The 26,037-nt window shown below is 43.5% G+C and overlaps 2 protein-coding genes across 2 annotated transcripts in view; one reads left to right on the top strand and one right to left on the bottom strand.

Annotated features, from left to right (window-relative positions):
• Window positions 1-539: 539 nt before the first annotated feature.
• On the top strand, window positions 540-14,455 carry LOC147249808 (cortexin-1-like). The gene is made up of 2 exons (XM_086223424.1): window positions 540-617; window positions 12,029-14,455. Exon 2 carries the CDS (start codon window positions 13,137-13,139, stop codon window positions 13,515-13,517), a length of 381 nt encoding a protein of 126 aa, XP_086079550.1. The 5' UTR covers window positions 540-617; window positions 12,029-13,136; the 3' UTR covers window positions 13,518-14,455.
• Window positions 14,403-26,037, bottom strand: part of fbn3 (fibrillin 3) — a 63,484-nt gene continuing 51,849 nt past the window's right edge. Inside the window, exons 38-65 of the mRNA XM_086223425.1 lie at window positions 25,872-25,940; window positions 25,622-25,747; window positions 25,417-25,542; window positions 25,187-25,336; window positions 25,021-25,092; window positions 24,821-24,946; window positions 24,225-24,350; window positions 23,719-23,844; window positions 23,081-23,197; window positions 22,843-22,971; window positions 22,638-22,757; window positions 22,386-22,511; window positions 22,145-22,297; window positions 21,992-22,057; window positions 21,671-21,796; window positions 21,267-21,386; window positions 21,046-21,168; window positions 20,820-20,951; window positions 20,588-20,713; window positions 20,226-20,432; window positions 20,015-20,140; window positions 19,803-19,925; window positions 19,383-19,499; window positions 19,149-19,277; window positions 18,897-19,016; window positions 17,869-18,100; window positions 17,609-17,765; window positions 14,403-17,494 (exon numbers count right to left, since the gene is read on the bottom strand). Coding sequence (XP_086079551.1) covers window positions 17,117-17,494; window positions 17,609-17,765; window positions 17,869-18,100; window positions 18,897-19,016; window positions 19,149-19,277; window positions 19,383-19,499; window positions 19,803-19,925; window positions 20,015-20,140; window positions 20,226-20,432; window positions 20,588-20,713; window positions 20,820-20,951; window positions 21,046-21,168; window positions 21,267-21,386; window positions 21,671-21,796; window positions 21,992-22,057; window positions 22,145-22,297; window positions 22,386-22,511; window positions 22,638-22,757; window positions 22,843-22,971; window positions 23,081-23,197; window positions 23,719-23,844; window positions 24,225-24,350; window positions 24,821-24,946; window positions 25,021-25,092; window positions 25,187-25,336; window positions 25,417-25,542; window positions 25,622-25,747; window positions 25,872-25,940 — 3,848 coding nt within the window. The 3' untranslated portion in view covers window positions 14,403-17,116. The remainder of the gene's footprint in view (window positions 17,495-17,608; window positions 17,766-17,868; window positions 18,101-18,896; window positions 19,017-19,148; window positions 19,278-19,382; window positions 19,500-19,802; window positions 19,926-20,014; window positions 20,141-20,225; window positions 20,433-20,587; window positions 20,714-20,819; window positions 20,952-21,045; window positions 21,169-21,266; window positions 21,387-21,670; window positions 21,797-21,991; window positions 22,058-22,144; window positions 22,298-22,385; window positions 22,512-22,637; window positions 22,758-22,842; window positions 22,972-23,080; window positions 23,198-23,718; window positions 23,845-24,224; window positions 24,351-24,820; window positions 24,947-25,020; window positions 25,093-25,186; window positions 25,337-25,416; window positions 25,543-25,621; window positions 25,748-25,871; window positions 25,941-26,037) is intronic.

The raw sequence follows: 26,037 nt of genomic DNA on the forward strand, positions 1-26,037 counted from the left end.
GTGCAAGTGCACCAACAAATGATGTGTCTATGGTGCTCAATAGTGTATTTATTGAATATATTCCCAAGAGAAGACAGGCTACTGTATGACGGATAGGAATATACTCCCACTTTCCCATTATTTATATAAACCTTACTGATGCATTCAGATAAAAACCCTCCTACAACAAATCCTCCTTCCGGCTGTTGCACTTATTTTAATGATCATTTCGTCAAAGTTAACTATACAGAGGTGTTCCAATTGTTGTGTTGTGAATTATTTGAATTGAAGTTTTAGGAAGACCTTTTATTATAAACAAATTTTGCATGTATACATGTTGTATAATAATTTTGAAAATTATTATTATTATTATTATTATTATTATTATTATTATTATTATTATTATTATTATTATTATTAATTCTTTTTGCATGAGTATTGGCTGAGTGTGTTCGGGCAGGTCTGTGATAGGCTGTTCCCTCCGGGGGAGGCGGGAGTGGGCGGGGCTTTAACAGTCTGCCTGCTCTCCATCGTGTCTGCGAGCCCAGCGACGCTCAGAAGCAACGGAGGAAGAGGCGGAGAGGCGAGAGCATCACAAACTTTCAGGCTGCAGCACAGCGGACCAGCTCATGAGTCAGGTGTGTGCAACATATCCTGAGCTATGTTTTCCATAGTGCTTCAAAAAAAAATCTATAGCTTTGGCAAATAAGTCCGACATGCATGTCTTTGTTGCTGTTTAGGACGAATAGAGATAAGTGAAGGATTCATTTTGGGTTTTACATCATTTACAGCTCGGTCCTTTTCAGTTAATTTTGTTTCCGTAAACTGCTGTCAGCTGATCAGCTGCCAATAAATGTTTAGTTTGGACCTAAACAGAACAAATGGTACAGAAGATGTCAAGGAGGCTGAATGTTAAGTGAGAAGAAGTTTCTTTCATCATCAGAAAAACGTCATGTCTTGTCTTTGTGCAGAAACAATAGAAACTTCATGTAAAGGTGACTTTGTTTTCATTTGAGAATATATCAGATGTTAGGACCTGAATATCCTACAACTGGTTACTTGTTTTTTTAAATTTTCTCAACCAAACCTGCCCACTTTGATTTATCGAAACCACTTAACTACTGGTTACCACATCACCGACCATGAAATTACTAAGTTTTTCTCCCATTTCAGCCCCAAGCACCCTAAGGAGTTGTGGACAGTTTATAATTGAATTATCATGCTGAGATATAATGTATTTTTTCCTTGGTCTGAACTCATCTGAAGGTCATTAGGATGCATACACCCTGAACAGCTTGCAAGTGAATTTAATTTAGAAATGTCACTCAGAGTAAAAATCTCATTTCCTGTCATGATTTATTTTTTTATTTCAGATTTACAACTGATGCTTGCAGGAAAGGAAAAAAAAAACCAACCTCCGTATGCATTGTGTTGTCAGTGCAGCTGTCGGTGATAAAATCAGTTAGTGTGTAATTTGATGCTGTCCCGGTCGTGCAGGTGCGGTCTTTGGCCCTTATCATTTACCAACCACCCTGAAATCTGTGCCGGGCGTTAGATGCACCACAACGTTTCACGGCCACTTCCAACCTTATTGTCTCGTGTTGCAGTGACAACTGATGAATAATTGACTATCTCTCGCTAACAGTAATGAGTAATCTGAGTTTTGGTATCTCCAATTTGATGGATGGTCGCTGAAGAGGTGCATTTCTAAAATAATTTGAGCATTCTGATTAAAATGTTTGGGATGCCACAGCTGAGAACACTCGAATGCTCGGGCAGAATTCTGAGAGGAACATTTTGTAAGGTCCGCACACTGTCTTGCATTTTTATGAGCATCAGTTTTAAACAGAGAAAGTATATGCTAAGAACTGCTAAAATAATCCAAAACAAGCAGTGTGGTCGAACGGTATAAATGTGCATTGCAACAAACCTACAGATGCTCTTCTGAACCCTGAGTATATTAAATGCTGGCTGAATTTGTACAAAATGATGGTCAAACACCTATAACATTCCATTTAAAGAGATTATCACTGATGTTTTGTTTTGTGGGTTTTTTTTTTGTTTTTTTTGTTTTGCCATTTGAGATTAAAAGAATTATTCATGAAACAAGCTGATCCACAACATGTTGCATACTGGTGCAACAAAAATGGGCATTAAGGCTTTCAGAAATAAGAGAGCGAGTGAATGAAAACCTACAGTGAAACAGCCTGTGGCTACTTGGCTTTAATGACAACGCTCAGTTTACCACCTATGATAAATACTGACCTACTGATCTACAGGAAGCTGCCCATGTCATCTTGGGATGGCCTGTAATGAGAGAAGAGAAGGGAAGGAAAGAGAAAACCCTGGTGGGTTTACCCACAAAGCCCTCCTTCCGTCCCATCAGGATAAACAGCATTACAAGCAGCGCATTAGTGAATCAGCTTCTCCGGCACACAGCTGTCTCCCCGTGTCACTGCCGCTCGCTGTTATTACCTTCAATATCTTGTGTCATTTATTCTCTATTGCCCACCAAGGTGGCTGCTTTATTACATTGTTCAAGTCTCGTTTCGAAGCAGCACAGGAAGTAAAGTCACCAAATTGTCTTTGCTGCATTATTTTGCTCACCATAATTGAAATTTCATGCCGTAACGCAGTTCAGGTCTGAAATGACAGTTTCGAGATGTTCTGAGAGAAAATAGCCCGTCTATTTCATGACCCTACCGTATATTGCCCCTGCCATAATAGCAATGTCACACTGAGCGTGATTCAATTTGCTGTACGTAATGTGGCGGCGTTTCACATGAGGTCATAAACAGCCGATTTGCTGTCCCATAAAGAACCACCTCATGTTCATACAAACACAAAACCTGTCCACTTGCAGGAAAAACTCACTACAGAGGAGATATGGCGGAGTTATTTCAGGTCTTCAACCTTGACAAGTGAGCGTGAGGTGATCCCCTGAGACGTAACAGTTTTGATTTCCTGGTAACGATCAATCATCAAATATTCATGACCCCCATAATCTATAGCTCTTTGATGACTGACACAAGGCAGGATTGATTGCGTTCCTGCTCCATCTCAGCTCGTAGGCAGACTCCAGCTCCCAGCATGACTCTATTAACTCGGGGAAGAGCCGAATCCTCTTCACCTATTCAAGGAAAAATGCTGATGAACTATGAAGTGAAGAAGATAAGCTCTCCTTTCTTCTGTATTTGGCCTTAGGATCCCCCCCCCCTCCCACACACACACACACACACACACACACACACACCCTCTCTGTCCTATACAGTAAGCTCCATAATCAAATTCATTCTGGCAAGGTGATATGTCCGTGTCTCAGCGATGACTTTTCTTCTGTGTTTAATCGGTACTTAGGGGCCCAACTGATGGCTTCTACTGTCAGCAGGGATCAGCAGCACCCTGCTGGGCAAAGTTACAGTGTTTTAGCTTCACTGTGAGAATCAGCATTTTATGCTCTTCCATTGTTGAGTATTTAAAGCTCCTGTTTTCTTAAAAGGGTGACCGGATTGTACCCTGATGTTGTATTTTCTGACTCATGGGTGTGGGGGGCATCACTTCCTGAAAAGCATTGTTTTACATCCGGGCTCATGGATGCTCTGATATCCCGGTCTACTGCCATCTACAACAAAGTTTCTTAATTTTTTAATACCAAGCCCTGTCATCCTGGTTTGGAGCGAGTGCTGTGTGGGCAGACCATGTAATATATATGGACCTCATTGCCGTCGTGACTGGCTGGCTGGTGCAGGATCTGTTCTGTCCCGGTGGACTTGACAGAACGGCTGGTGGCTGGAAGGAAAGTGCTGTTTTTTGACTTTAAGAGTGCTGACATCTCCATAACGCACCCTTAACTTCCACTTCCACCCCCCCCCCCATATTATCTCTTTTTTTCTCTCACCTCCCAGTATTTTTTCCCCCTCTCTATTCCAGGAGATGTATCATATTGATGCTAACTGACCTTCCCTGCTCCTCGGGCAGCCGCAGACCTCCACTGTGTCTAAATGTAGACACAAATCATAGGGATTACTGTTCTGCTCTCCACCTTTCTTCCATGCTTTTACCCATTCTTATAGCCATTTACTTGCTCTGTCTTCTCTTACCTCATCTTTAATCTGACCACCTCTCACCTCCTCAGGTCTTTCTCGCTGCTGTGCTGCACCGGTTGTTGCCTTGACAGCAGCAGCAGAGGGAAAGGGGGGGGCGGTCTTTCGAGGTGAACTACTGGATTGGCTGCCTCCTATACTTTCCTGATATTTTCTCCTATATCGCCTGATAAATGTTCTCTGCAGAAATCCTACTTTTATTTGCCCTGCAACAAACAAAACTCGCACGTCCACACATTTATCCATCCGCCGCTGACCCGGTCCGACTGGTCACCCTTCATCCTCATCACAATATTTCCTGTGTAGGATTTGTGAATTAAATATAGGATGTAGGTGGATGTGATTTGGTTGACATTTATTCACCCTGACTGGTGGGACAGATGGGACTTTGGTAGAAAATGGGAGGGTGAAAGAGGCCAATTTCAAATAGGGATGCTAGTGTGTGTGCGTGTGTGTGTGTGTGTGTGGGGGGGGGGGGTGATGATGATAGAAATACGGGTCAGATATGACAGAGCAGATTAAGGTGGTGCTGTTAGCGCTGAATAGGAGAGACAGGAGTGTCTGAGGGAACAGAGAAATGTGGTTCCTGAAGGGGACAAATTTGTTTCAGGACCCTCTTGCCTTTGAATCGGCCTCGAGTTGCTTGGAGAATAATGACTAGATGAAATAAAACACATAAAAAGGGTTCACTCTGTGAGGATGTGCATTTAGTCGATTTTATTGTACTTTTATAGCTGCTAATATTTTCTCAGACACTTTATCGAGCAAGGCGCTGCAGAGAAGGGTGTTTGGAGATGAGGAAATAATTTCAAACTCGTGGTTTATTTAACACCTTTTTTTGAGGGGGGGTTAAGGGTTTTGGTTTTTTTTTTAGTTTGTTAGAATGAAGCAAATGAAAAGTGGTTGTAGTCATGACGTTCCAGGGGCTGCAGTCCCTTACGTGGCCACTTGAGGCTCATTTTGAAAACAGTTCACGCCACACAGACCTCCCAAGTTAGAGAAGCAGAAATAAACATATTTGTAGCCGGTTACAGATCAGTACAGTTGGTCATGTTTATATTTTTCATGCAAAGTCAGAAGTTTTGCATTATAAAGGTTAATGAAAACTCGAAAACTGGCAAATACGTTTTCATGCTGGCTTGATGTGGATTATGCCTTTAAGAATACATCTTCAGAAGAGGAGATGAAACCTCTTCCATGATTTTGCTCTGGTGTCATGAATCTTTAACTCCTGTGACTGACCAGCTGTTTCTCCACTGTCAGCATCATCCTCTCAAACTTTTTCCAGCATTATAACCCTGACAGACAGGAAAAAAGAATTAACGTGTCCATCTCCTTCCTCCAGACCTCTTCATTTTTCTGATGGCAAAGATGATTCTTCTTCTTCTACTGTTTGTTGCAGCCATGCGCATCGTTGCTTATAACACGGTTTTCGATAGAAGGTCATGCTCCTAATATGCGTTTCCTTTTCAGCTACATTCCCAAACTTCACCCAGTTTGATCAAAAATTACTGGGAAACGTGATGAAGCTGGACATATCCCCCCGTGAGTCCATGGTTTGACCCCCTCAGACCGACGTTTGTTGGATTTCTGCATCAGATTTGTTTTCAATGTCCAAGTTATATCCACCTTGTATTCTTGACCAGTATATTTACTTTAGTCATCCTTATCAGCATCCAGACATCCAGAGTCCATCCTCCCTCCACTAACATACAGGATGTCTGAGAACCCCCCCCTCCCCTGATGGCAGTCAGACACACTGGTGCTCCAGGCTGTCAGGGAGAGTGACACAAACAACCAGGGGAGAGGACAGAGCAGATTGGATGTCTGGAAATTTGATCCAGTTCGGCGCTCCTTTTTTTTCCTTTTCTTTTGGAGAAACATGTAGCAGATGATCCTGTCAGGGGAGAACGTCTGCATATTAGCTGTGTTTCAATCACTTTTTTTTCTAAGTAACACAGAAAGCTCATGTAGTACTATATAAAGAATACTTTGAATATTGATGCTGGAGTGACATCGAAAGTTGACCAAAATGTGCTGATAGAGGAAATGGACTGCATGTTCATCTGAGCCAGAGGGGAAAATGATAGATTGTGGGCAGCTTCAAACATGGAATTGCTTGCTGCTTTTGAGAACCACAAAGGGCGTGTTCCTTCCCTTTGCTCCTTCATCTGTGTAAAACTCCATTTGTCTTTCCTTCAATATCGCCGTCCCTTGTTCATTCGCGCTGGTTCGCTACAATATGAGTTTCTCTGCAAACGGATGTGAACGGCTTTCCTCCACTCTGCTTTTCCTCTTTATATAATGCCTCGCCACGAAATCTATACTTCAAACTGATGAGGAGAGACTACTAGAGAAGTGCACGTGTTTATGACAATGGACAGCCTCTTGAAGAATACATTAATATAAAGTGTACTGCCCTGGCTGTTGCTGTGCTGCATCTCTTTGTTTTTAAAAGGTCAGCAGTCTTTAGTGCTTTCTACTCCCACAGATTCTCATTTGCATGTAGTGAAAGAACACACTCCATCTGTATGTGAGTGTGTGTTTGTGTGTATGTGTGTGTGTGTGTGTGTCTGTCTGTCTGTCTCACACACACAAATACACTCCTTTTGGTGCTTGTCCAAGTGTATACACCGAGTCGACCCATTGGCGGAGTTGGAACAGCAGAGTATTTAATTGCCAAACTTTATCACCATTAGCTCGCCTACTGAGTGTCTGCCAGACTAATTATGATGAGGGCTGTCTGAGGAAGTGTCTGGTCAGGAGCTAAGCTGCTAGCCAAGTGTAAAGAGAGACAACTCCACAGCTAAAACACACCTGCAAGTCAGTTGTGTTTGGATCTGTAAATTTGTATGCATGTGTGTCTGCAGTTGTGTGTGTGCGTGCGTGTGCGCATGTGCAAATGATGGAGAAAGACTCGAGGAGCTCTGACCTGCAGGTTATACAGGTTTTGGTGTATGAAGCATGTTTTTGTTCACATCTCAAGGTGACCTGCTTCCCATCACCCTCATTAGCAACTGTGGGTGTCAGCTCCCCGCGGTGATGAATTAACCCATGGAGGCAAACACCCCTCACCAAAAAAAATCAAACTTAATCAATGAGGCTGAATGATGGATGGTATCAATACGCAATATGTGTGTGGAGTTTATGCAGTAGATCAAAACAGGGATACTCACCTGGATCGCAGGCTTGTCCTCTTTGCCTTTTCTTCAGGTCCACTTTATCTCTATAAGCAGCCCATTTGAAAGGGTTAATTCAATTCCCAGCAGGCTGCTCCTGCGACAGGGGAACATTTACTGACTCTTGCCACTTGCCCGCCCTCTTTTCTCCCTTTCTCGTTGTTTCTAAAGTCTAATTACTTTCTGAGAGTGGCTTATAAATAATCCCAAATAAAAGCTATCTCTGCAGCGAACCTTTTGGAGGCTTGGGTGTCGGTTCTATCAGTGTGCCCCAACAGGCTCACGGATAGCTAATATTTGAGAAGGAGGGGGTGGGGGACATCCAAAAAAGGACCACACAATGAGATGCAGTATGTTTGGCTAAGACGATGTTTCATTGATTGGTTTTTCTTTTTAGATTTTTGGTGCCACAGATCTGACATTTTTGCTCACGATCGGTATTGAATCCTATTACGAATGACAAAGCCTGTTGTAGATTAGTTTTGGTAAATGCGCATTTGTTAGGACAGAGTCGTGGTTCTCAACCTTTTAGAGACATGCCCCTCACTCAGAATAATAAAGTTACCCCCCCACCTCCTTTTTTTCCCACAGACAGACCATTCAATTTAGGCTTTAGTGTTTTAGAATCATTTAAATAACTGCGCATGCAGTCAGCAGCCATAAACAGCAATAATGGAAAGATATACATTCCCATAGGCCTGAGATAACTGGGCCTGTTAAGACGTATATAAAGTTGTATAACATTAAAGTTTTATAATGCTTAAGACCTGCCTTCATAGTTTTTTGTAGGCCTAGACAAATTGTATAACAATTATAGGTGATAAAATGTGTGTGTGTGTGTGGGGGGGGGGGACATTACCAGTATAAAAAAAATTGCTGTTCGGTTTTCTACGCAACCAATTAGTGAACCCCCAGAAATGATCTTGCGACTCCTGTGGGGGTCCTGACCCTCAGGTTAAGAACCACTAGAATAGAGAATGGTAGGTGGAGAGAGATGAGAAAAGGTGAAACCTGAGAGATTACTGTCAGCTCAATTCATTTAGCCTGATGAGTTCTGTCAATGTTAGCTTGACAGATGGGTCTGTAAGGAGGTGATGCCAGTGTGTGTGTGTGTGTGTGTGTGTGTGTGTGTGTGTGTGTGTGTGTGTGTGTGTGTGTGTGTGTGTGTGTGTGTGTGTGGAGTATTCTTTACCCCTGGGTGTCTAGGCATGTATAAGACCTCTAAATATTTGAGTTCTAGACAATTTTAATGTAACTGCAGGATTTAAATAAAGCATTTAAATGTGTTTTATCTACTGTGTGAACATGTATGTGCATGTGTCACCGTGAGTGTGTGTGTGTGTGTGCGTTTTTGATTGTGAATAAATTATCTCCGGTGCACTTACGTGGCTGAGGTGTCCATTTAAGAGCTATTTGATGAAGACTGACGAGTATCCGCCTCACTTCCCTTCATCTCAGGAATGTGAACTAATGTGAGTCAAGCGAGACGACAGACTGTGTGTATGTGTGTGTGTGTATGTGGCTGATGGTGGGTGATGGTGGAGGCAAGGCTTAACGAAGAGGAAAATAAGCTGAGCAATCTCTGTCTGTCCTCCCTCTACCTCCCAATGACTTATTCACACACACACACACACACACACACACACACACACACACACACACACACACACACACACACGCACGCACACCTCAGGAGCCTGTGAGTGAAGCATCTGACCTGTAAGACAGAACATACTGTATCTATACAGGTTTCCTCTTACATGAACATTAATCAATACACTATATAGTAGTAATAGTACACCTGTTATTGTATCAGATGATAAATTGGACAATACTCTCTCTCTCTCCCTCTCATCTGGAAGTTCATTCCCCCCGTCTCTTATTCGATTTATCTCTACCCCCCCCCCCCCGATGAGTTAGAGAGAGATAATGGAGAAGCACGTTGGCTAAATAATTACACGGAGGATAGGATCAGATGAGAGGGTTAGGTTTGTACCTTTTAGCCCATCCTCCTACATTCAAAATGGAAATGATCCCTGTGTGTGGGCTTTGTCAGCAATGTGTGTTTTTGCTCCCACTTGTGCTTGTATTTCCAGCGAGTGCATGTAATGACTCCGAGTGTGAGTGGGTGGTCGACAGTTTCCACAGAATTTGCATGGCTGTCTGCATACTTGTTGTGTTTACATGATACTGTGGGTTTTTTCTCCTCTGTATACAGTGACCTTTTGGCAGAGAAAGAACTGGTGAGAATTGCAAATATGGATAGAATGATAATAAAAAAAAACTGAACTCTTCCTTTAAAATTCAAATTTAACATTTAATCTTGTCCTGTTTTCTCTGTAGAAAAAAAACATTTCTCAAAGTAGGTATTCAAAAAGGCAACTGCTGAACCCCCCCCCCCCCACACACACACACACACACACTCACACACAACAAAACAGGTCATTATATGTTAATCAATCAACATCCAAATGTCACATGAATTTCTGATCAGAAGCTGCAGATGTGTAACGGTGTCATTTGCAAGAATGTCCTTGAAAAGTCTTTCAAGGTTTCTGACCTATTTTTGGGCTGTGAAACTCACTTCAGTCAGAGGCAGTGACAAACTGAAACACATACGCACACAGCAGTTCTGGATGTACACACAAACACACACACACACACACACACACACACACACACACAGTGGTGCACGTTCATTCACAGTGTGAGTGCCAGGTTCCCGGTCATCCTGCTGCCAGCCTGAATGTGGTGCACTGAGCACCCTGGAGACTCTGGCTGATGAAGTAGCAGATAGAAAGCCTTTTGAACTGGAAGAGACAGAGAAAGAGAAAGAGAAGCAGTAGCAGAGTGAATGGATGAGGCATTTTGCCATGGTTATAGAGGAGAGTCAGTCCAGTTTGTGCCAGCAAACCTTTCCCCTCTCCTCTGTACTGCTGCCCATTCACCATAGGAACACATGCTCTGTCCCTCCATCTTTACCCCAGCTATTAATCTTTTTTTTGTTGCTATTTTGGTCTTGAAATGTCTAATCATTTGTATGTATTCTAGCTATAAAAACAATAACGAAGTCAACAATATTTCATAATAAAAACCTTCCTTAGTCACTGCATCTACTGATGCATTAACTTGCAATTTAAAATGTATTACTGTAGCCATCTTTCTCCCAGCCTCTCTCTCTCTCTCTCTCTCTCTCTCTCTCTCTCTCTCTCTCTCTCTCTCTCTCTATCTCTATCTATCTATCTATCTCTCTCTTCCTGCGCAGCCTCTTATATTTGTCTTTTCTAAGCATCTCTCTCTGGCCCTACCCTTAAAGGAACACGCCAACTTTTTGAGAGGTACATTTACTGACTATCCTCGCCAGAGCCAGACAAAGGGGATAGATTCACTTCTCCCCTCTGTGCTTGCATTAGGGAGATGAGACCCACAGACACCAGCTAAACACTAGCTAGCATAACACAATGGTCTTTGCCTGCATTAATATAATTAGCATTCTTTGTTACGTGCACCATGAAATAACAATTTAAAATTGCACAATGTTGTTATTTTTGCATCGGACGCATCACTGGAAGTACTTTACTGACCGGGTGCAGTGATTTGAAGCAGCACCTCCAAACTTCAGCCAGCTTAACAAAAAGGTTTGTTGACAACTAAGAGCGACTGCTATGACTAATCACGTCTGACTTTGTAGGAGAGGATGAGGAGGATTGATTGTTGAAAGAAATAAGATCTTGATCCTATTTGAGCTACAATAATGAGATGAAGAATTACAGGTCTTGGAGGCTGTATGTGCAAGTTGAAGGTGTGCTAACTTGCCCATCTACTCCCACTTATTGTGCTACACTAACTAGCTAATCTGTAGGTCTCAGCTCCTACTGAGAGAAAGGTATCTATCCTCTTGTCTGGCTCTGAGGAGGATGGAAATAAGTTCTTATGTTCATCTTAATTAATACAGATTTATAATTAAATCACCTGAGACTCCTGACCCCCCCCCCCAAAAAAAACAATACACTATTTACATACAATTACATGAAACCCTAACCTTGACAGATGACCCAAAAATCACAGTTTAACGCCTTTTATCCCCACCTGAACATGCCGTTCCAACTAAATTGGTATCAAGTCTGGTTCCTGCCCCTGAGGATGCCCCCCCTCCGCCAACAAACACACACACACACACACACACACACACGCACACACACTGTTGAGAGCAAACAGTCAAGTCATTGTTCTATTCAGATGACTCGGATGAGCAGGTAAAAATGGTTTGCGTGTCATGTTTCCTGAATGATTTGAAACCGTGTCTGCCACGGGAGATGTGATTTTAGATAATTAATGAGGCTGCGCTTCCATCATGTGAACAAACGAACGACAGGGGTCAACAGTTGGCACGTCGTAACACTACACTGACAAATAGGGATGATGTAATTTTGCTTCGGTGTTTATAATCATGCATTCATTACTGCTAATGTGGGTGTAATGAGCTTATAATTGAGTGTCATTACAGAGGATGCTGGTGCTGCATTCTCTCCGCAGATGGCTAATGTCACTGTCACTGTAATAATCGCATCATATGATGAAACGAGGAAGGAATGACTTAATCTTGTCCTTAAGGTCTATGTTAGAAACAATTAATCCTATTAGAAAAGTTCTGCAGTGCCTTAAGTTATATTAAAGGATTTGAAAATATTGATTCTGTGTCATGCAAATTAAATTAAGTGACTTTTTTTCAAAGCCTTTCTAACCAGGTGCCTTTATTTCTTTCAGGTTGTGAGGTAATTGCAGCTGCAGTGACTCAGCAGCTGCTCAGCTTCACCAGGAACATCTGACGAGTCTGTGAACATCAGTCTGTCATGTCAGCTGAGGACTGTAAGAACAGCTCCATTGACAGATTCTACTTTCAGCAGACCGAACGGGAGGAAGCCACCTCTTTTTGACTGAAAACACAAAAGACATTCACCTTCCCAGAACCTTGCAAGTCATTTCCTACCTCCTGTTGCATCGCTACTTGTCAACAGAGGTGATTTTTGACGAGATCATCCCAAAGGGAAAGAGACTTCTTTGAGCATCTGACAGCTCTGACCTACTTATCACGCTCCAGCTACCTAAGGGGAGGCAGAACTTTGCATTTAGTGAACGACATCAGCAAAGGTGATGCGCTGTTTCATATTCAGAGTGCTGATCGACTGACCTCCTAATCTTATTAGCCACATGCAAACACACACACGGGCAGTAGTGCAAACATATACCTGGTTACACGGTTATCATGTGTCTCAGTTCTGTGAGAGAACGCCCATACTAATTCCCATCTAGAACGCTGACCTTGACTGTGATCAGACACGTGTTTGCATTAGCAGTGTCACTTCCTGTCTGCGCTGACTAGCACAGTGGCCCTGATAAATAAATACCCTAAATATATTACTGCCTGAGGGTGGTCACTTGAAGAACAGGCTGGATAGCTTCCATAGACTGGTTAATAAGCTCCTCAACAATGTGTTACACTTAAAATTAGTCCATTTTAATTGAAAAGTGTGTGTGTGTGTGTGTGTGTGTGTGTGTGTGTGTGTGTGTGTGTGTGTGTGTGTGTGTATATGCATGTGTCTGTCACATTGTCATATCAGATTAGGGGCAGGGGTGTCTGGGTCATTTCACTGTCCTAGATTTGACAGAAAAAAACTGGCCAGCAGAAGAACATCTGTGTCCTGCTGTGATTAATGCACACACACTTAGACAAGAACTGGAGATTGTCTTCCTGCCTGCTAATTTGTATCCCCTCATTTCTTGTTTAAGCCCCCCCACCCAGCAACTACGGTCTAATATATAAAGCTGCCTTCTCTGCACATCAGGCAAACTGACAGTCTCCAGTGTACCTCTCATGAGCACCTTCCCTTCTTTCTCCGCGCCTCTTCCCAATATACCAACCATCCAGTCGGTGTGTAAGCCCTGCCTTCGGGCCCCGTGGAGGATGAGTGATGGGCCCACACTTGACTACGAGTTGCTGCTGTCCCCAGCCAGCTCCTCCCTTCCCGGCAGTCCTGGCGGTGGCAGCAGCAGCCCTCCTCTGGCTTTGGTTGGGGTGGACACCGAGCAACGCACCGCCTTGGCCTTCGTAGGTCTCCTCATGCTCTTCCTGGTCTTCCTGCTGGTCAGGTGCTTCAGGATCCTGCTGGACCCCTACAGCCGCATGCCTGCATCATCCTGGACTGACCACAAGGAGGGGCTGGAGAGGGGTCAGTTTGATTATGCACTTGTGTAGGGTGATGTTTCAAGACGCATTGATTTAGATGCGGAATCGGACAGCAACAATACGGTGAATGCGCTCGAGGAGGGGCGTTTACTGGTGTATTTCAGCCTGTGTACTGATGTAAATATGAGGCTGTAGGTCCCTATGTTACTATGACACACATGTCACTGAAAGCTGCAAGCAAAACGCTCACCCAGACCCAGATGCTGGACCATGATGGACAGAAATAATGAAGCTACACAGCTGCCTTAATCTGACCTACTCTACTAGTCTAACATACCAGTCAGTAAAGGCCACCTCCACTCACAATATAACCTCGGAGCTACAGTTGTTACCAGAACACTGAACACAGGCAGGAATGGTGGAGTTTACACAAAAGCAGATGCCCCTTTAATGAATGAAGGTCCGTCCTGGAGCATCCAGGTGTTGATCAGGGATCACAGCTCCTCACGTTTCTGTGCTGATTGTAGTTTCCAACTCTCGTCTTCGTGCAACACTGCTTTCTAAGTAGCAGGTAGTTTGTGTCCCCATGAAATCTCGTGTGTTTTGTGTGTTCCCTTGTCTATAACTGAAAAGCCATATTGACACTATATAATCTCTTATTACTGCAAGTGGAGGTGTGGTTAACTGTTTGTTTCCTTTGCCTGCCAAGTGTGGTGATGAAGCAAACAGAAACCTTTAGGCAAAAGAAGGCTTTATTTTTCTATTCAGACTCAAGTTTTAGAGTCTCCTTTTTGCTATCTTCCTCTTACTCTATCAGACCTGTGGAGGTAGTAATGCGGCCGCATCTCAGAAGGAGGCAAAGCAGACAGCTTTGCTTTTTTTCTGTTTTGTAATTTCCTATTTTTCTGACTTTCTGCTTGATTTTGATATACTGGGTTGAATCAGTGGAGCGGACCTATTGCTCATCATAATTTGATAGCTGGACTGTGTGGAGCGTCCACGTTTCATGTTGGAAATCAAATAAATCATTTACTAAGTAGTAGTCAACTTGTGTCACTTTTTTTTTTTTCAATAGAAAAGACAAACTCAGGACAAAACGCTTAAAAATATAACCCACAATATTTTATTGCATTTATGTCACTGAACAAAAGTGTACAGTATTATGTGAATAGTCTGATTTAAAAGACCGCCACTTGGTGTTATTGATCTTTGGTTTTTTTTTCACATAAACAAGGATGCAGATATTAGAAATGTCTCCTATGAGGGCTGATCGATTTATTGATCTTCAGCCAGTCAATATGATTGGATGATTGTCTTTTCAGTGGTTTGATGGACATTTGAACGACTGAAAGTTGCTTTCCCATTAATACGGCAAATGATATTTCAATGCTACAAGATGATGACGATGTTGATGATGATGATGATGATGACAGTATTCAAGTTTGACACTGAAGCTGAAACACAGTAAGCACACTGCCTTTTTTAAAAACAAAAAAACAAACAAAAAAAAACATAGCGGCAAAATAAAAGACAAACTGACAGTAAAGATACAAAGTATACAAAGCTTCCCAGGTTAGAGAAAAACGGTTATGCATGATAAACTTTGCCAAGGCTGTGGGGCAGTGCAGCAACCTTGAAAATGACTCTTGTTTTGCGCCATATTTCCTGGCTGGATTGATGTTTGTGATGTTGTACAGACAGTGTGATCTTCCTCATGTTGGAAATATTAATAATCTTCAAGTCTGACATGCTTTTTTTTTTCTCCTCTTTCCTATCACTGACTAGACAACAGTGGCTTAAAATGATACAGTCAGTGATCAAGGATGCTTTTTCTGATTACTTTTGTTCCTTAACAAAACAAAGTCAACAGCACTAAAGGCCTTCAGTTCTTGGGTTCACTGTGAGTATTTGTTTTGACAGCCTTGACGTTTAAAAAAAATCTACATTTCACTTAAAAATATACAATTTAATTTTCAAGAAGCAAGTTTGATAATATTGTTTTTTTTTCAGCACTGAGACAATACAAAAGACAGACGAACACAACACGAATTAAAAAAAAAAAAAAAAAACCTAGCAAAAACATTGTCACTTTTTTGCAATCCAGATTCAAGACTGCACTTTCCTTTGTACAGCATAAGAGACGGGATTATCTAGCACCTTTTTTTTCCTCTTTGAGAGAAAAAAAAATCACGAGAAATGAAAGTTGACCTGACAGATATTTGTTTGGGTCTTTTTTTTTCTTTTTTTCTTTTTTTTTTTTAGGTGTGTGTGTGTGTGTGTGAGGTTTCGTGTTCACCTGTGCATACTTTTTTTTTTTTATACATTTTTTAAGCACTACCTTGAGTTACAGCTTAGGTAATGTTAACATGTCATGTACCTTTGAGACCGTCGCTGCCTTCAGCCGCGCGTCTCTGTGTTTTGTAAATGAGGCCGTCGAGCTCATGGTGAAGTCTAAGGTGGTTGTCAAGTTCAGCTTCAAGTTCTGCTCAACTAAAACATCTATACTCAGGAACGTAAAACTGCGGAACCGCAAGAAGCCTCTTAACACAAGTAAAAAAAAAAAAAGAAGCTGACTCTCAACATCAAGAGTCAGTGCACCTTAAGTGTGAATCCCTAAATACAAACAAACTGATCTTCTTTTATGTCTACGAGCTGCTAACTGGTGTATTCCCTGTTCACGGTGGATGCTGAGGGACTATAGCACCCTCTTTTGTTTCTAAGTCAGCATCACAGCTGGTGTCCATACTTGGTGAGAAGTACTGAGGTAACCAAACATGACAGCACACACACGCAAACACGCTAATCCCTGTCTACCTCCTGCCTGCAGGCAGGATATAAATCAGTCACATCAGAGCAGAAAACAAGCATCTGAATATTGGTTGGCATCCAGCTATTTAAAAAAAAAAAACAAAAAAACAGACCGCTATGGACTTAAGAACCTGAAATGCTGTGTAAATGTTGCAGTCCTTCTTGTTAACATTTGTCAAACAGCACAAATACATTAAATGACACACTACAATACTGAGAGGGGCAGACACGACGATCCCCAGAGTTGTGATGTTCACGAAGATCACAGAGAGGTGAGAGCGTCCTTAGACCACCGCGCCGGCACCCGACCTTCAGTCTGTAACTTGGATATTTAAATAACAGACTTTTTAAGTTTCCTGCATTGTAACTGAATCACTTCCACAAATGCATTAAGACAGTTTTGACGACTCTCAGCACTTTTCTTTTTCTAATAAACTCATGCTTTGAGTACCTGCCTACAAAAGTGCTTCATGGAATTGTGTGCCACATTGTCTTTTTTTTTGGACATATTTGTGTATGGGGGGGGGGGGGGGGGTTCTGAGGACGAGTCACCTCTCTGTCATATTCTCCACTGGATCTCCCAGTGGATGATGAGTGCTAGGTCTGGTAGAGACAATGGGCGCAAGAGTTATCAGGGTAAAAAAAAAAAAAGGAAGAAAGAAACCACACAAAACAGGAACATATAATAACATGAACAGTAACAGAGTGGTGGTAGAGGTGGGCTGACTCAGTCTTTCATAGCCCTTGATTACCCCCTGATGGTGGGGACGGTCCTGCTGGGGGGCACTGGAAGGGGGGGAGGAGTTACTGGTTACAAGGGTAGGACAAAACTTTGAGAATCAGTCCAGGGCACTCTGAGCTCAGTGCAGGTGGATGTGGAGCTTGATGCGTAGGGCGTCCCCTAGTTCCCCTTGTAGGTAGTCACTGTCGTGCTGCTCCTCCAGCTGGTGTCGTCTTCGAGGCCCAAACAGCGGCAGACTGGCGATATCCACCCTGTAGGATCCTGGTGGAGGTGGCCTCTTGCCAAGCCGGAGCACGCTCTTTCCATCGCGGCGTTCCAGCAGGCGGAAGTGTTCATTACTGTTGCCATGGGTGATGACATAGCGTACATGGTGCTCCAGGGGGTGCAGGGCAGGCAGAAGCTCTAGGAGAGGATCCTTGTTGAGCAGCGAGGCCAGAGAAACATTCATGGGGATAGAGTCTTGGATATCAACACTGGCCAGGCTCACTTCAGGTTCCTTTATTGAAAATGAGGACACGGGTAAGGCATGAGTAAGCAGGACGTTTGCTAGTCACAGACACTTAGGGTCAAAAGTATGTGGTCTTGGAGACAAGTACTTATAAGCAGTTACCTGGTTGAGCTCATTTTCGTCAGTGTTTCGTTTGTGTCGTCCACCCTTTCCTCCTCCGTTGATCTTACACTCGTAGCAGGCCTCAGGGGACAGACTGTCCTCGTCCTCACCCTCCCCAGCAAACTGGCCTGGGAAACCTGAGCCTGTTATACAGTGACTGGACAAAAACAAGAGAAATCAGTGTGATGAGTGGTATGATCCAGCATTTAACAAACAGCTGAAATACAGTCAGCGGTGTGAGAGCGTATAAGTCCCCTCACCCCTGTCCGGCTCTGTAGAAACCTCCAGGACAGCCACACAGGTAGCCTCCGTCCGTGTTGGAGCAGCCGTAGATGCAGGGGTTGCTGCCCATACTACATTCATTCACATCTTGGCAGCCACCAGCACCCTGTTCAAAGTCAAAGCCAGAGGGACACACACACTTGTAGCTGCCCAGTGTGTTGTAGCAGGAGGCGGAGCCGCACAGCGCTCCTGACTGACACTCGTTTTCATCTGCAAGGAAAAGAAGGTTGAGAGTGAGAAGGTGAGTCATTTTTTCAGCTCAGTTAAGATGGAAAGAGCTTTTAAATAACTTCTGTTATGAATTTATTCAGCGTGACTCTTCAGATGAGAGCTGATTTGTACTCTCACATATTTTTATAAATAACAATTTATAATCATTTCATAATTTATGTATTGCCCAGATGCACGTGGATTGACACTAAAATCAAATGCATAGAAATGAAAAGGAGAACTTGAAGGAATTCAGAAGATGAGGACTGAGATAGTTCCAAGTATGTTTCTTTGTAATTTGGGGGGATTCATAATCAAACGTGGCTTCATTTTTACCATCTCTCTGTTTGCATAAACCTGGAACTGTTCACCAAGATCACTTTCTGTATTGTTGCACACTCAGAATGACACTTAATGGAGTCTTTCCATATATTCTGTCACATATAATGCAAAAGTGTCGGATGTTAAAAGAAAAAAAGAAATCAATTAATCTCAGTCGATTGGAGGAAAAAAGCCTCAGATTCCTATGATTACTCAGTGTTTATTTCTGCTTGGATATCTTGATGACTTGACATGACGCCGCCGCTCCCCAGGCTTCCGGAAGATAGCCAATTAGAAAAAAACATAATGGGCTTTTAGGGAGGGAGGTCTTAAAGAGACAGGAACTAAAAACCTCACAGGAAATGAAGAGCTGCATAAAGGGCCAGTATCACATTCATAATGCAAAGCTATTGTAACAGCAGAACAACAATGAAGAAATGGAAACCTTGATGTCCATCGTGACAGTGTAACTCACCCACACACTGGTTCCACTGGTAGTGCTGAACGTATCCCTGTGGACAGCCACAGCGGTAACCTCCCAGCATGTTTTGACAGCCGTGTTGACAGCGATGGTTACTGCTGCACTCATCAACATCTGAGGAAAATGAAAAGAAACACACTCTCAGACTTTTTAAGTACATTTTACACAGCCACAACTCGCTGGACTCAGTCCAAACACTTTTTTTTAATCTGTGACTAAACAAATTTGAAGGTTATTGCCGCTTACCCTCACACTCCAGGCCTGTAGTGTCCAAGGAAAAGCCTTTAGAGCACTCACAGTTGAAGCTACCAGGCGTGTTGACACAAGACGCCTGAGAACCACACATACTGTTCTGACCCATGCACTCGTTGTTGTCTGCAAAGAGTAGATACAATTTGTGTTTTGGGGGTTTGTTTGTTTTTTTGGTTCAATCACAATCCATTCCAGGATGATTGAGGTGCAGGGTAACGCTGAACTCACCGATGCAGGCAGTCTGATGCTGAGTGAAGCCAGGAGGACACTTGCAAGTGAAGCCTCCGATGGTGTTGACACAAAGGAACTGGCAGTTATGTTGCTTGGTCGAACACTCATCCAGATCTTAGAAAGGGAGAAATAAGTACTATTAAAAGGCAAATACACTTAGAAATGAAGCCTTAAAGCCATAAACTTTGATAATAATTGATATGACAGCCATCTATCACTGTTGCTAAAATTTAAAACTGATCGTATCAATTTAGTGGGGCAATAAACAGCGGTCAGGCTGCTGGTGTGCTTAAGCTGCTAAGATGACTCGAATAGATAACTGCTGAAAAAAGATCATTAAAAAATCACCACAGACGGGAAGCTATGTAATTACACACCAACACCAAAGTGATACTAAGAGATAAAGAGTCCATGTACCTTTGCAGGTTTTTCCATCTGGTTGCAGGCTGTATCCTCGGGGACAGGAGCAGAGGTAGCTGCCCTCTGTGTTTTTGCACAGGAAGTTACAGGGCTTGGGAGACAGGGCACACTCATCCATATCTGTATAAACAGAAAAAAATTAAGATTTGTGAGTGTGCTGCAGATTGAAGAAAAGCCTATCATGGGATATAAATAAATAGCAGCCGTACCGACGCACGAGGTTGCCGTGTAGTCTGTTTTGTATCCGACGTTACAGTGGCAACGGAAGGAACCGATGGTGTTGATGCACTGACCATTCTGGCACAGATCTGGCATCACCTGGCACTCGTTGATATCTTGAAGTATAGTGACATGTTATTTGCCATTGCAGCGGTAGTGAGTGGCCCCATTACTCAACCAAATCTGGCTCCTGGTACTCACCTCTACCATCAGTGGTGTAGCCTGGTCCAAGTGGGCACATCTTCTTGTACTGTACAGTGCCGGGCAGCGGACAGAGCTCACACTGCGACCCCCAGCCTCGACCGGTGTTGCAGCAGCACTCAGACTTGGTGACACTGTTCCTGTTGGTGGACGACTGCTGGCACATTGTATGCAGGACCTCCATGTAACAGAAGCCCTTTCGGTTGTCTGAAGGAAGACAGAAGAGGGTTTCAGGTGGAAGAAAGATGTCTTTATTTGTTTATTTTGAATCATGAAACAACTGATAACTCTTGAGGATTTTGTCTCGAAAGCAGAGCATCGGCACAACTTCGTTACGTGTTGTCCATCAGACGCTGTCTTACCAATGCACTCAGTTCCAGTGGAGCTCGGCTCAAAGCCATCATTGCACTCGCAGCGGTAACTTCCCACTGTGTTGACACAGCGGCCGTTCTTACAAATGCCAGGCTTGGCACGGCACTCATTCAGGTCTGAGGAGTAAAGTGCACAGAGAGTGAGGAGGCAGGTAAAACCAATGACAACAGCACATAACGTAGGAGCACTTAAGTGGACAGTCCGATTAGCCTTTTCACTCACCCATACATCCCTCTCCGTCCGGCCGGCGCTGCATGCCCGTGGGGCATATACACATGAAGGTACCGATCAGGTTCTTACAAGTCATACCCTTGGAGTCACAGTCATCCAGACCCTCCGAACACTCATCCTGATCTGATGGAGGACAATGAGAGACGGTCAGTATAACTACTACTACGAACTACAAATAAAAGATTTTGCAAACAGGAGATCCACTGAATCTTTTCACCTCGACACATGCGCTGGTCGTCTCGCAGCACGTAACCAGCAGGGCACATACACTCATAGGAGCCAAAGGTGTTGACACAGCGGAAGGCACACAGCAGAGGATTCTTAGAGCATTCATTTATGTCTGCAGTCAGGACGAGACAGAGGGTGGTGTCATTTCATTTTGACCAATGCAGAAACTACAGACAGTTCCCCTCGCGTGCACAGATGCGAATAGCTGACCTTCACAGGTCATCATGGGTCCAGGTTCGAAGCCGTCCTGGCATGAACATTCGAAACCTCCAACCACATTGGTGCAGGTTCCATTTCCACATGGGTTTCCTATGGAACACTCATCAGTGTCTGGGGAGGACAGAGTTGGAGACAATTAAACCAATTAAACATTTATACCTTTTGAATTTAAAAGCTACTGTCAAAGCAGCTTAAAATGTTAGCACCAAAAATAGAGCAGGCTATTAATGTAAGAAAAACTGCTGCTAGGAGAGTAACATCAGTACATCTCCCAGAGGAGAGAAAAGGGGCTCGGCAGCAATTAATATTCCTTTTCTGTGGCAGAGTCATGATAAATACTCTAAATAGTACTACTACTTCTAGAAATCCAAGGTCAGATACAGAAACTACCTTACCTATACAGTTAACTCCAGTGAAATCCAGGTTGTATCCAAAGGGGCATTCGCAACGGAAGGAAGTATCGGTGTTAATGCAGATACCATTCTGGCAGATGCCAGGGTTGTCCAGACACTCATTTATATCTAAAGTAAGATAGAGAAAGCAGTATGTTTTAGTTGCACTGTACCAAAGATCAACTAAATTCAGATTCTAGAAGAAATTAATGTCTGAACACAAAACAAGACAAATAGGATATAAAGAGGCGTAAACATCGTAAAACTGTTACAGTGAGGCTATTTAAGAGCTTTGAGGGATGAGACCCACATTGCAGCACTCACCTTCACGAGCATCTCCTGGTCCAGGCAGGGAACCATGACCGTAGGGACATAGGGCGTTGAAGGCAGCTGGAGACATACCAGAAGGTCAGCTTCATTATTTTACAAATGTCATCATGCACATGTCTTAATTACAGCGCCTTGTGTGCATCTTACCTTCGCTCTCTCGCGGGCAAAGCTCACAAGGAAGTCCCCAGCCCTCTCCAGGCATCTTACTGCAGCAGCACTTGACCTTAGTGGTGTTGAAGGCTTTAGGCACGGAGCATTTTCCAGCGTCAAACTTAGTGAAACAGAAACTCTCTCTGGTATCTGTTTTACAAAGAAAAAAAGAGTCAAGTAAGGGCAAGGCTACAGTTTTGTAATGTGAATAAAAGTACTGTACAATAGTTTCTCTCACCGAAGCAGCGGCGTTTGTTGTCAGAGAGAATGAAGCCTGGCTGGCAGGTGCACTGGAAACTGCCTGGGGTGTTGGTACAGGTGCCAAACTGGCAAATGTTAGGTTCCACCTCACACTCGTTGATATCTGGAAAGGAAGGTGGGGGGTGGGGGGTGGGGGGGAAGTGGGACAGTAAAGTTAGATTGTATATGTGTAAATGTCTCAAATAACAAAATATCTGTCCTTATGCGTTTCTATAAATTTGAATCCTACCAATACACTGGTCATTTTGCACCTCGTATCCTGGAGGGCAAATACATCTGAATGATCCATCCAGATTCTGGCAAGTTCCTGGGGAGCAGGTGCCGGGCAGACTCACACACTCGTTGATATCTGTGGAAAATGTGTAAGATGTTGAATGGTGTGTTAAACGGGTGTTTACATCCCCACTCAGCTCTTATAGTTCCTTGACACCTACCGACACAGTTCTTGCCATCAGGCGTGTTCTCGTAACCCTCGTGGCAGAGACACTGGAAGGAGCCGAGTCCGTTGATACACTGTCCGTTCCTGCACACTTGACCCTGGAGGGCACTGCACTCGTCAATGTCTGCGAGTTAAACATTAAGGAGATTAGAACTTTCCAAAAACTCCTCTGATTGTTGGTATCTAGTAGCATCTGAAGAGCTAATGCTAACTTGAGCCAACATGACACTTACCCATGCAGTCATTGTTGTGCGTGAGCTCAAAGCCGGGGAAACATAGACAGTTGTAGGACCCGACCGTATTTTTACAGGTTCCGTTACCACATGGCTGTCTGTCACACTCATCAATGTCTGAAATACACACACACACACACACACACACACACACACACACACACACACACACACACACACACACACACACACACACACAAAGGGTCATGCAAGCATCACAGTGGTTGGAAAAATGTTCTGTACAACCAGATAAATGTAGCACTTGTGCAGACACAAACTGTAGGAAAAGTGTCATTAATGGAATAATGCAGAATATTATGACGTCACTTTTAAGTTGGCCAATTGAATATGAAATGCCAAATTAGACTTTTCTTTGAAAGTGTATAATAATTAGAGCATAAATTCTGTGCTATGGTGAATACGTCAAGGTTATCTTGACCATCTAAAGGAATTTCCTCAACGGATTTGGGACACCTTGTGTTCACAAGGCCAAAAGCATGTTCGTGAGTGACCTTTGACCTAGTGAGACGTCACATACAGCTAACCCAAAAAGCACGTAATACCTCAGGCTTAATGGTGGTACACTTCTCTGCACGACTGAATAAATGATAGTGTGTTTTAGCGGTCAACCCTCTCACCCAGGCACATGGTCTGGTCCGCAGTGGCCTTGAAGCCGTTGTGGCAGACACAGCGGTAACTCCCCTGAGTGTCAATACACTGTCCATGGCTGCAGGCATTAGGGATCTCCTGGCACTCGTTACGGTCTGAGAGCAAGAGGGATGCAGAACCATATTAACATATTATACAGAGCTGCAACAGATGAAAATCTACTGATGAGTGTCTTGGGCATTCGAATATTTATTTTTTAAAAATGATAAAGTTTCAGAGCTTCAGGTCGTAAACACATTCAGTTCTAACAAACAGACAAAATAACAAGGCTACTAAAGTCATGGTATTTTTACGTGAATCTCAAAAACATTGCTGCAGCTTTACCACAGTTCAGTGACTTTTAATTCTGGTGATTTTCCCCCAACAAGGGAAGCCACCATGTTTCATTTTCCTCACAACACCAACAATCTGCCCACCTCTCTCCTGTCATAAGATGGGAAACCCCAGCAGGCTCTGTCAGACAGGTTAGACTCACCCAAACAGGCTCCGCTGGGGGACAGTTTGAAGCCAGGTGAGCACTCGCAGCGGTAGCTGCCTGGAATGTTGATACAGTTGGCGTTGCGCTGGCACAGATTGTCCCCACTGTTACACTCATCAATATCTGTGCAGGACATAGGGAGAGAGGGAAACAGAGGACATCAATCACTGGCTCAATAACTGTCGAGACAGCAGCAGAGAAAACTAACGGCACCATTTTGGCTGAGGTACAGATCAGACAGCGCTTGCGGGTTCTGATGATTGAAGGTTCTGGCAGGTCTTGACAAGGACATACTGTAAAAAATTGCAATCACTGTCTGGATTGCTTCTTAGAGTGCCAGTGTAACCATCCATACACGTGTGTGTGTGTGTGTGTGTGTGTTTGTGTGTGTGTGTGTTTGTGTGTGTAAACTAGAACAGAATCGGTAATGTTTGTGCCGCCTGCCATTACATAGTACAATATACAGACAACAGAGCGAGACGTGAAAAAGAAAAGAAGTCTATCCAAAATCGTCATGTACACGTGCTTCACAACTTGTCATTTTCCTCTGTTATGCCAAAAGGAAATGTGGGGGAGATCCAATGGGGTTTTACCTTCACAAATGAGCAGTATGTTGTTGTAGCTGAAGCCCATCGGACATTCACAGCGGAAGCTCCCAATCTGGTTGATACAGACGCCGTTGGCACAAATACCAGGGATCTCCCTGCACTCGTCAATATCTGCACAGAAGAAAAGAGAGGTCATTATAATCTGTAAACTGCGCTCGACCTGACTGACCTTGTTATGATCTTACCTATCGGCTTGCCAGTGTGGATGTCAATAATGAAGCCAGGCGCCTGGTTACCACAGAGTAACTGGTACTCAGCTGAAACAGATGAGAGGGAGTTCATGACAGATGTACTTTTTCATGTAAATGTAACGGTGTTCTGGTACGTGCGTTTTGCCGATGGGACACTCACAGGTAGCAGGAGTAGGACAGGCCTCGCACGGTTTGTTCCAGGCTTTTCCAACGTTATACGCACAGCAGCACATCTTCTTGGTCATGTTGAAGGACAGCTCGTTCTCACACGTGTCGTTGAAGTTACGGTAACACACACTTTTCCTCATGTCTGCATTACCAGAGAGGCTCCATCAAGAAGCTGACATGGGCTTGAGAATCATTTATTTAAGAGTCAATTAAGAGACTTACCCATGCAGTTGTTTCCACCATTGACCTGCATGTATTCAGGGGGACACACACATGTGTAGTTGCCCAATGTGTTGTAGCAGGTACCAGGTCCGCAGATCCCGATGTGGGTGGTGCATTCATCAATATCTGCACGCGTAGATATGATAAATATGTAAAACACTGTCAGGGTAGTGTGATGATACAGCTCGTCTTTTTTGGTCCAAACCTTCACAGATGCGAGTCTCCGCGTTGAGATAGTAGCCTGCTGGACACTCGCACTGGAAACTACCGAAGGTGTTGACACAGTTTCCGCCCTGGCAGAGACCCGGCAGCTCCTGGCACTCGTCAATATCTAGAGGATCATTCAAATAGTCACCGTGTGGCCATGTGTTTTGTGCTTGCACACTTAGTGCTTCCAATTACTGTTGTAAATGAATGAATCATATGGTAATTATCATATATATGAATGCTCCAACCCTCTAGGATGACAGTGATGGGGTTGGGTCTGAATCCCTCTCCTCCTGGACAGAGAGTCTTATATTCCGCTGAAGACGAGACAGACAAGCGTATTAGTTTATTTCTAGCACTAGAAACATTTGCTTTCTTATGGCAAAGTATAGCACTTAAAAACATATTCTCAAG

This window comes from Aulostomus chinensis, chromosome 14 (genome assembly GCF_037954235.1).
Source record: "Aulostomus chinensis isolate RoL2024-O1b breed Wild chromosome 14, RoL_Achi_v1.0, whole genome shotgun sequence".
Taxonomy (NCBI): Eukaryota; Metazoa; Chordata; class Actinopteri; order Syngnathiformes; family Aulostomidae; genus Aulostomus; species Aulostomus chinensis.

Coding starts and splice junctions, on each gene's coding strand:
- LOC147249808 (XM_086223424.1), top strand. CDS start 13,137: ATGAGCACCTTCCCTTCTTTCTCCGCGCCTCTTCCCAATATACCAACC.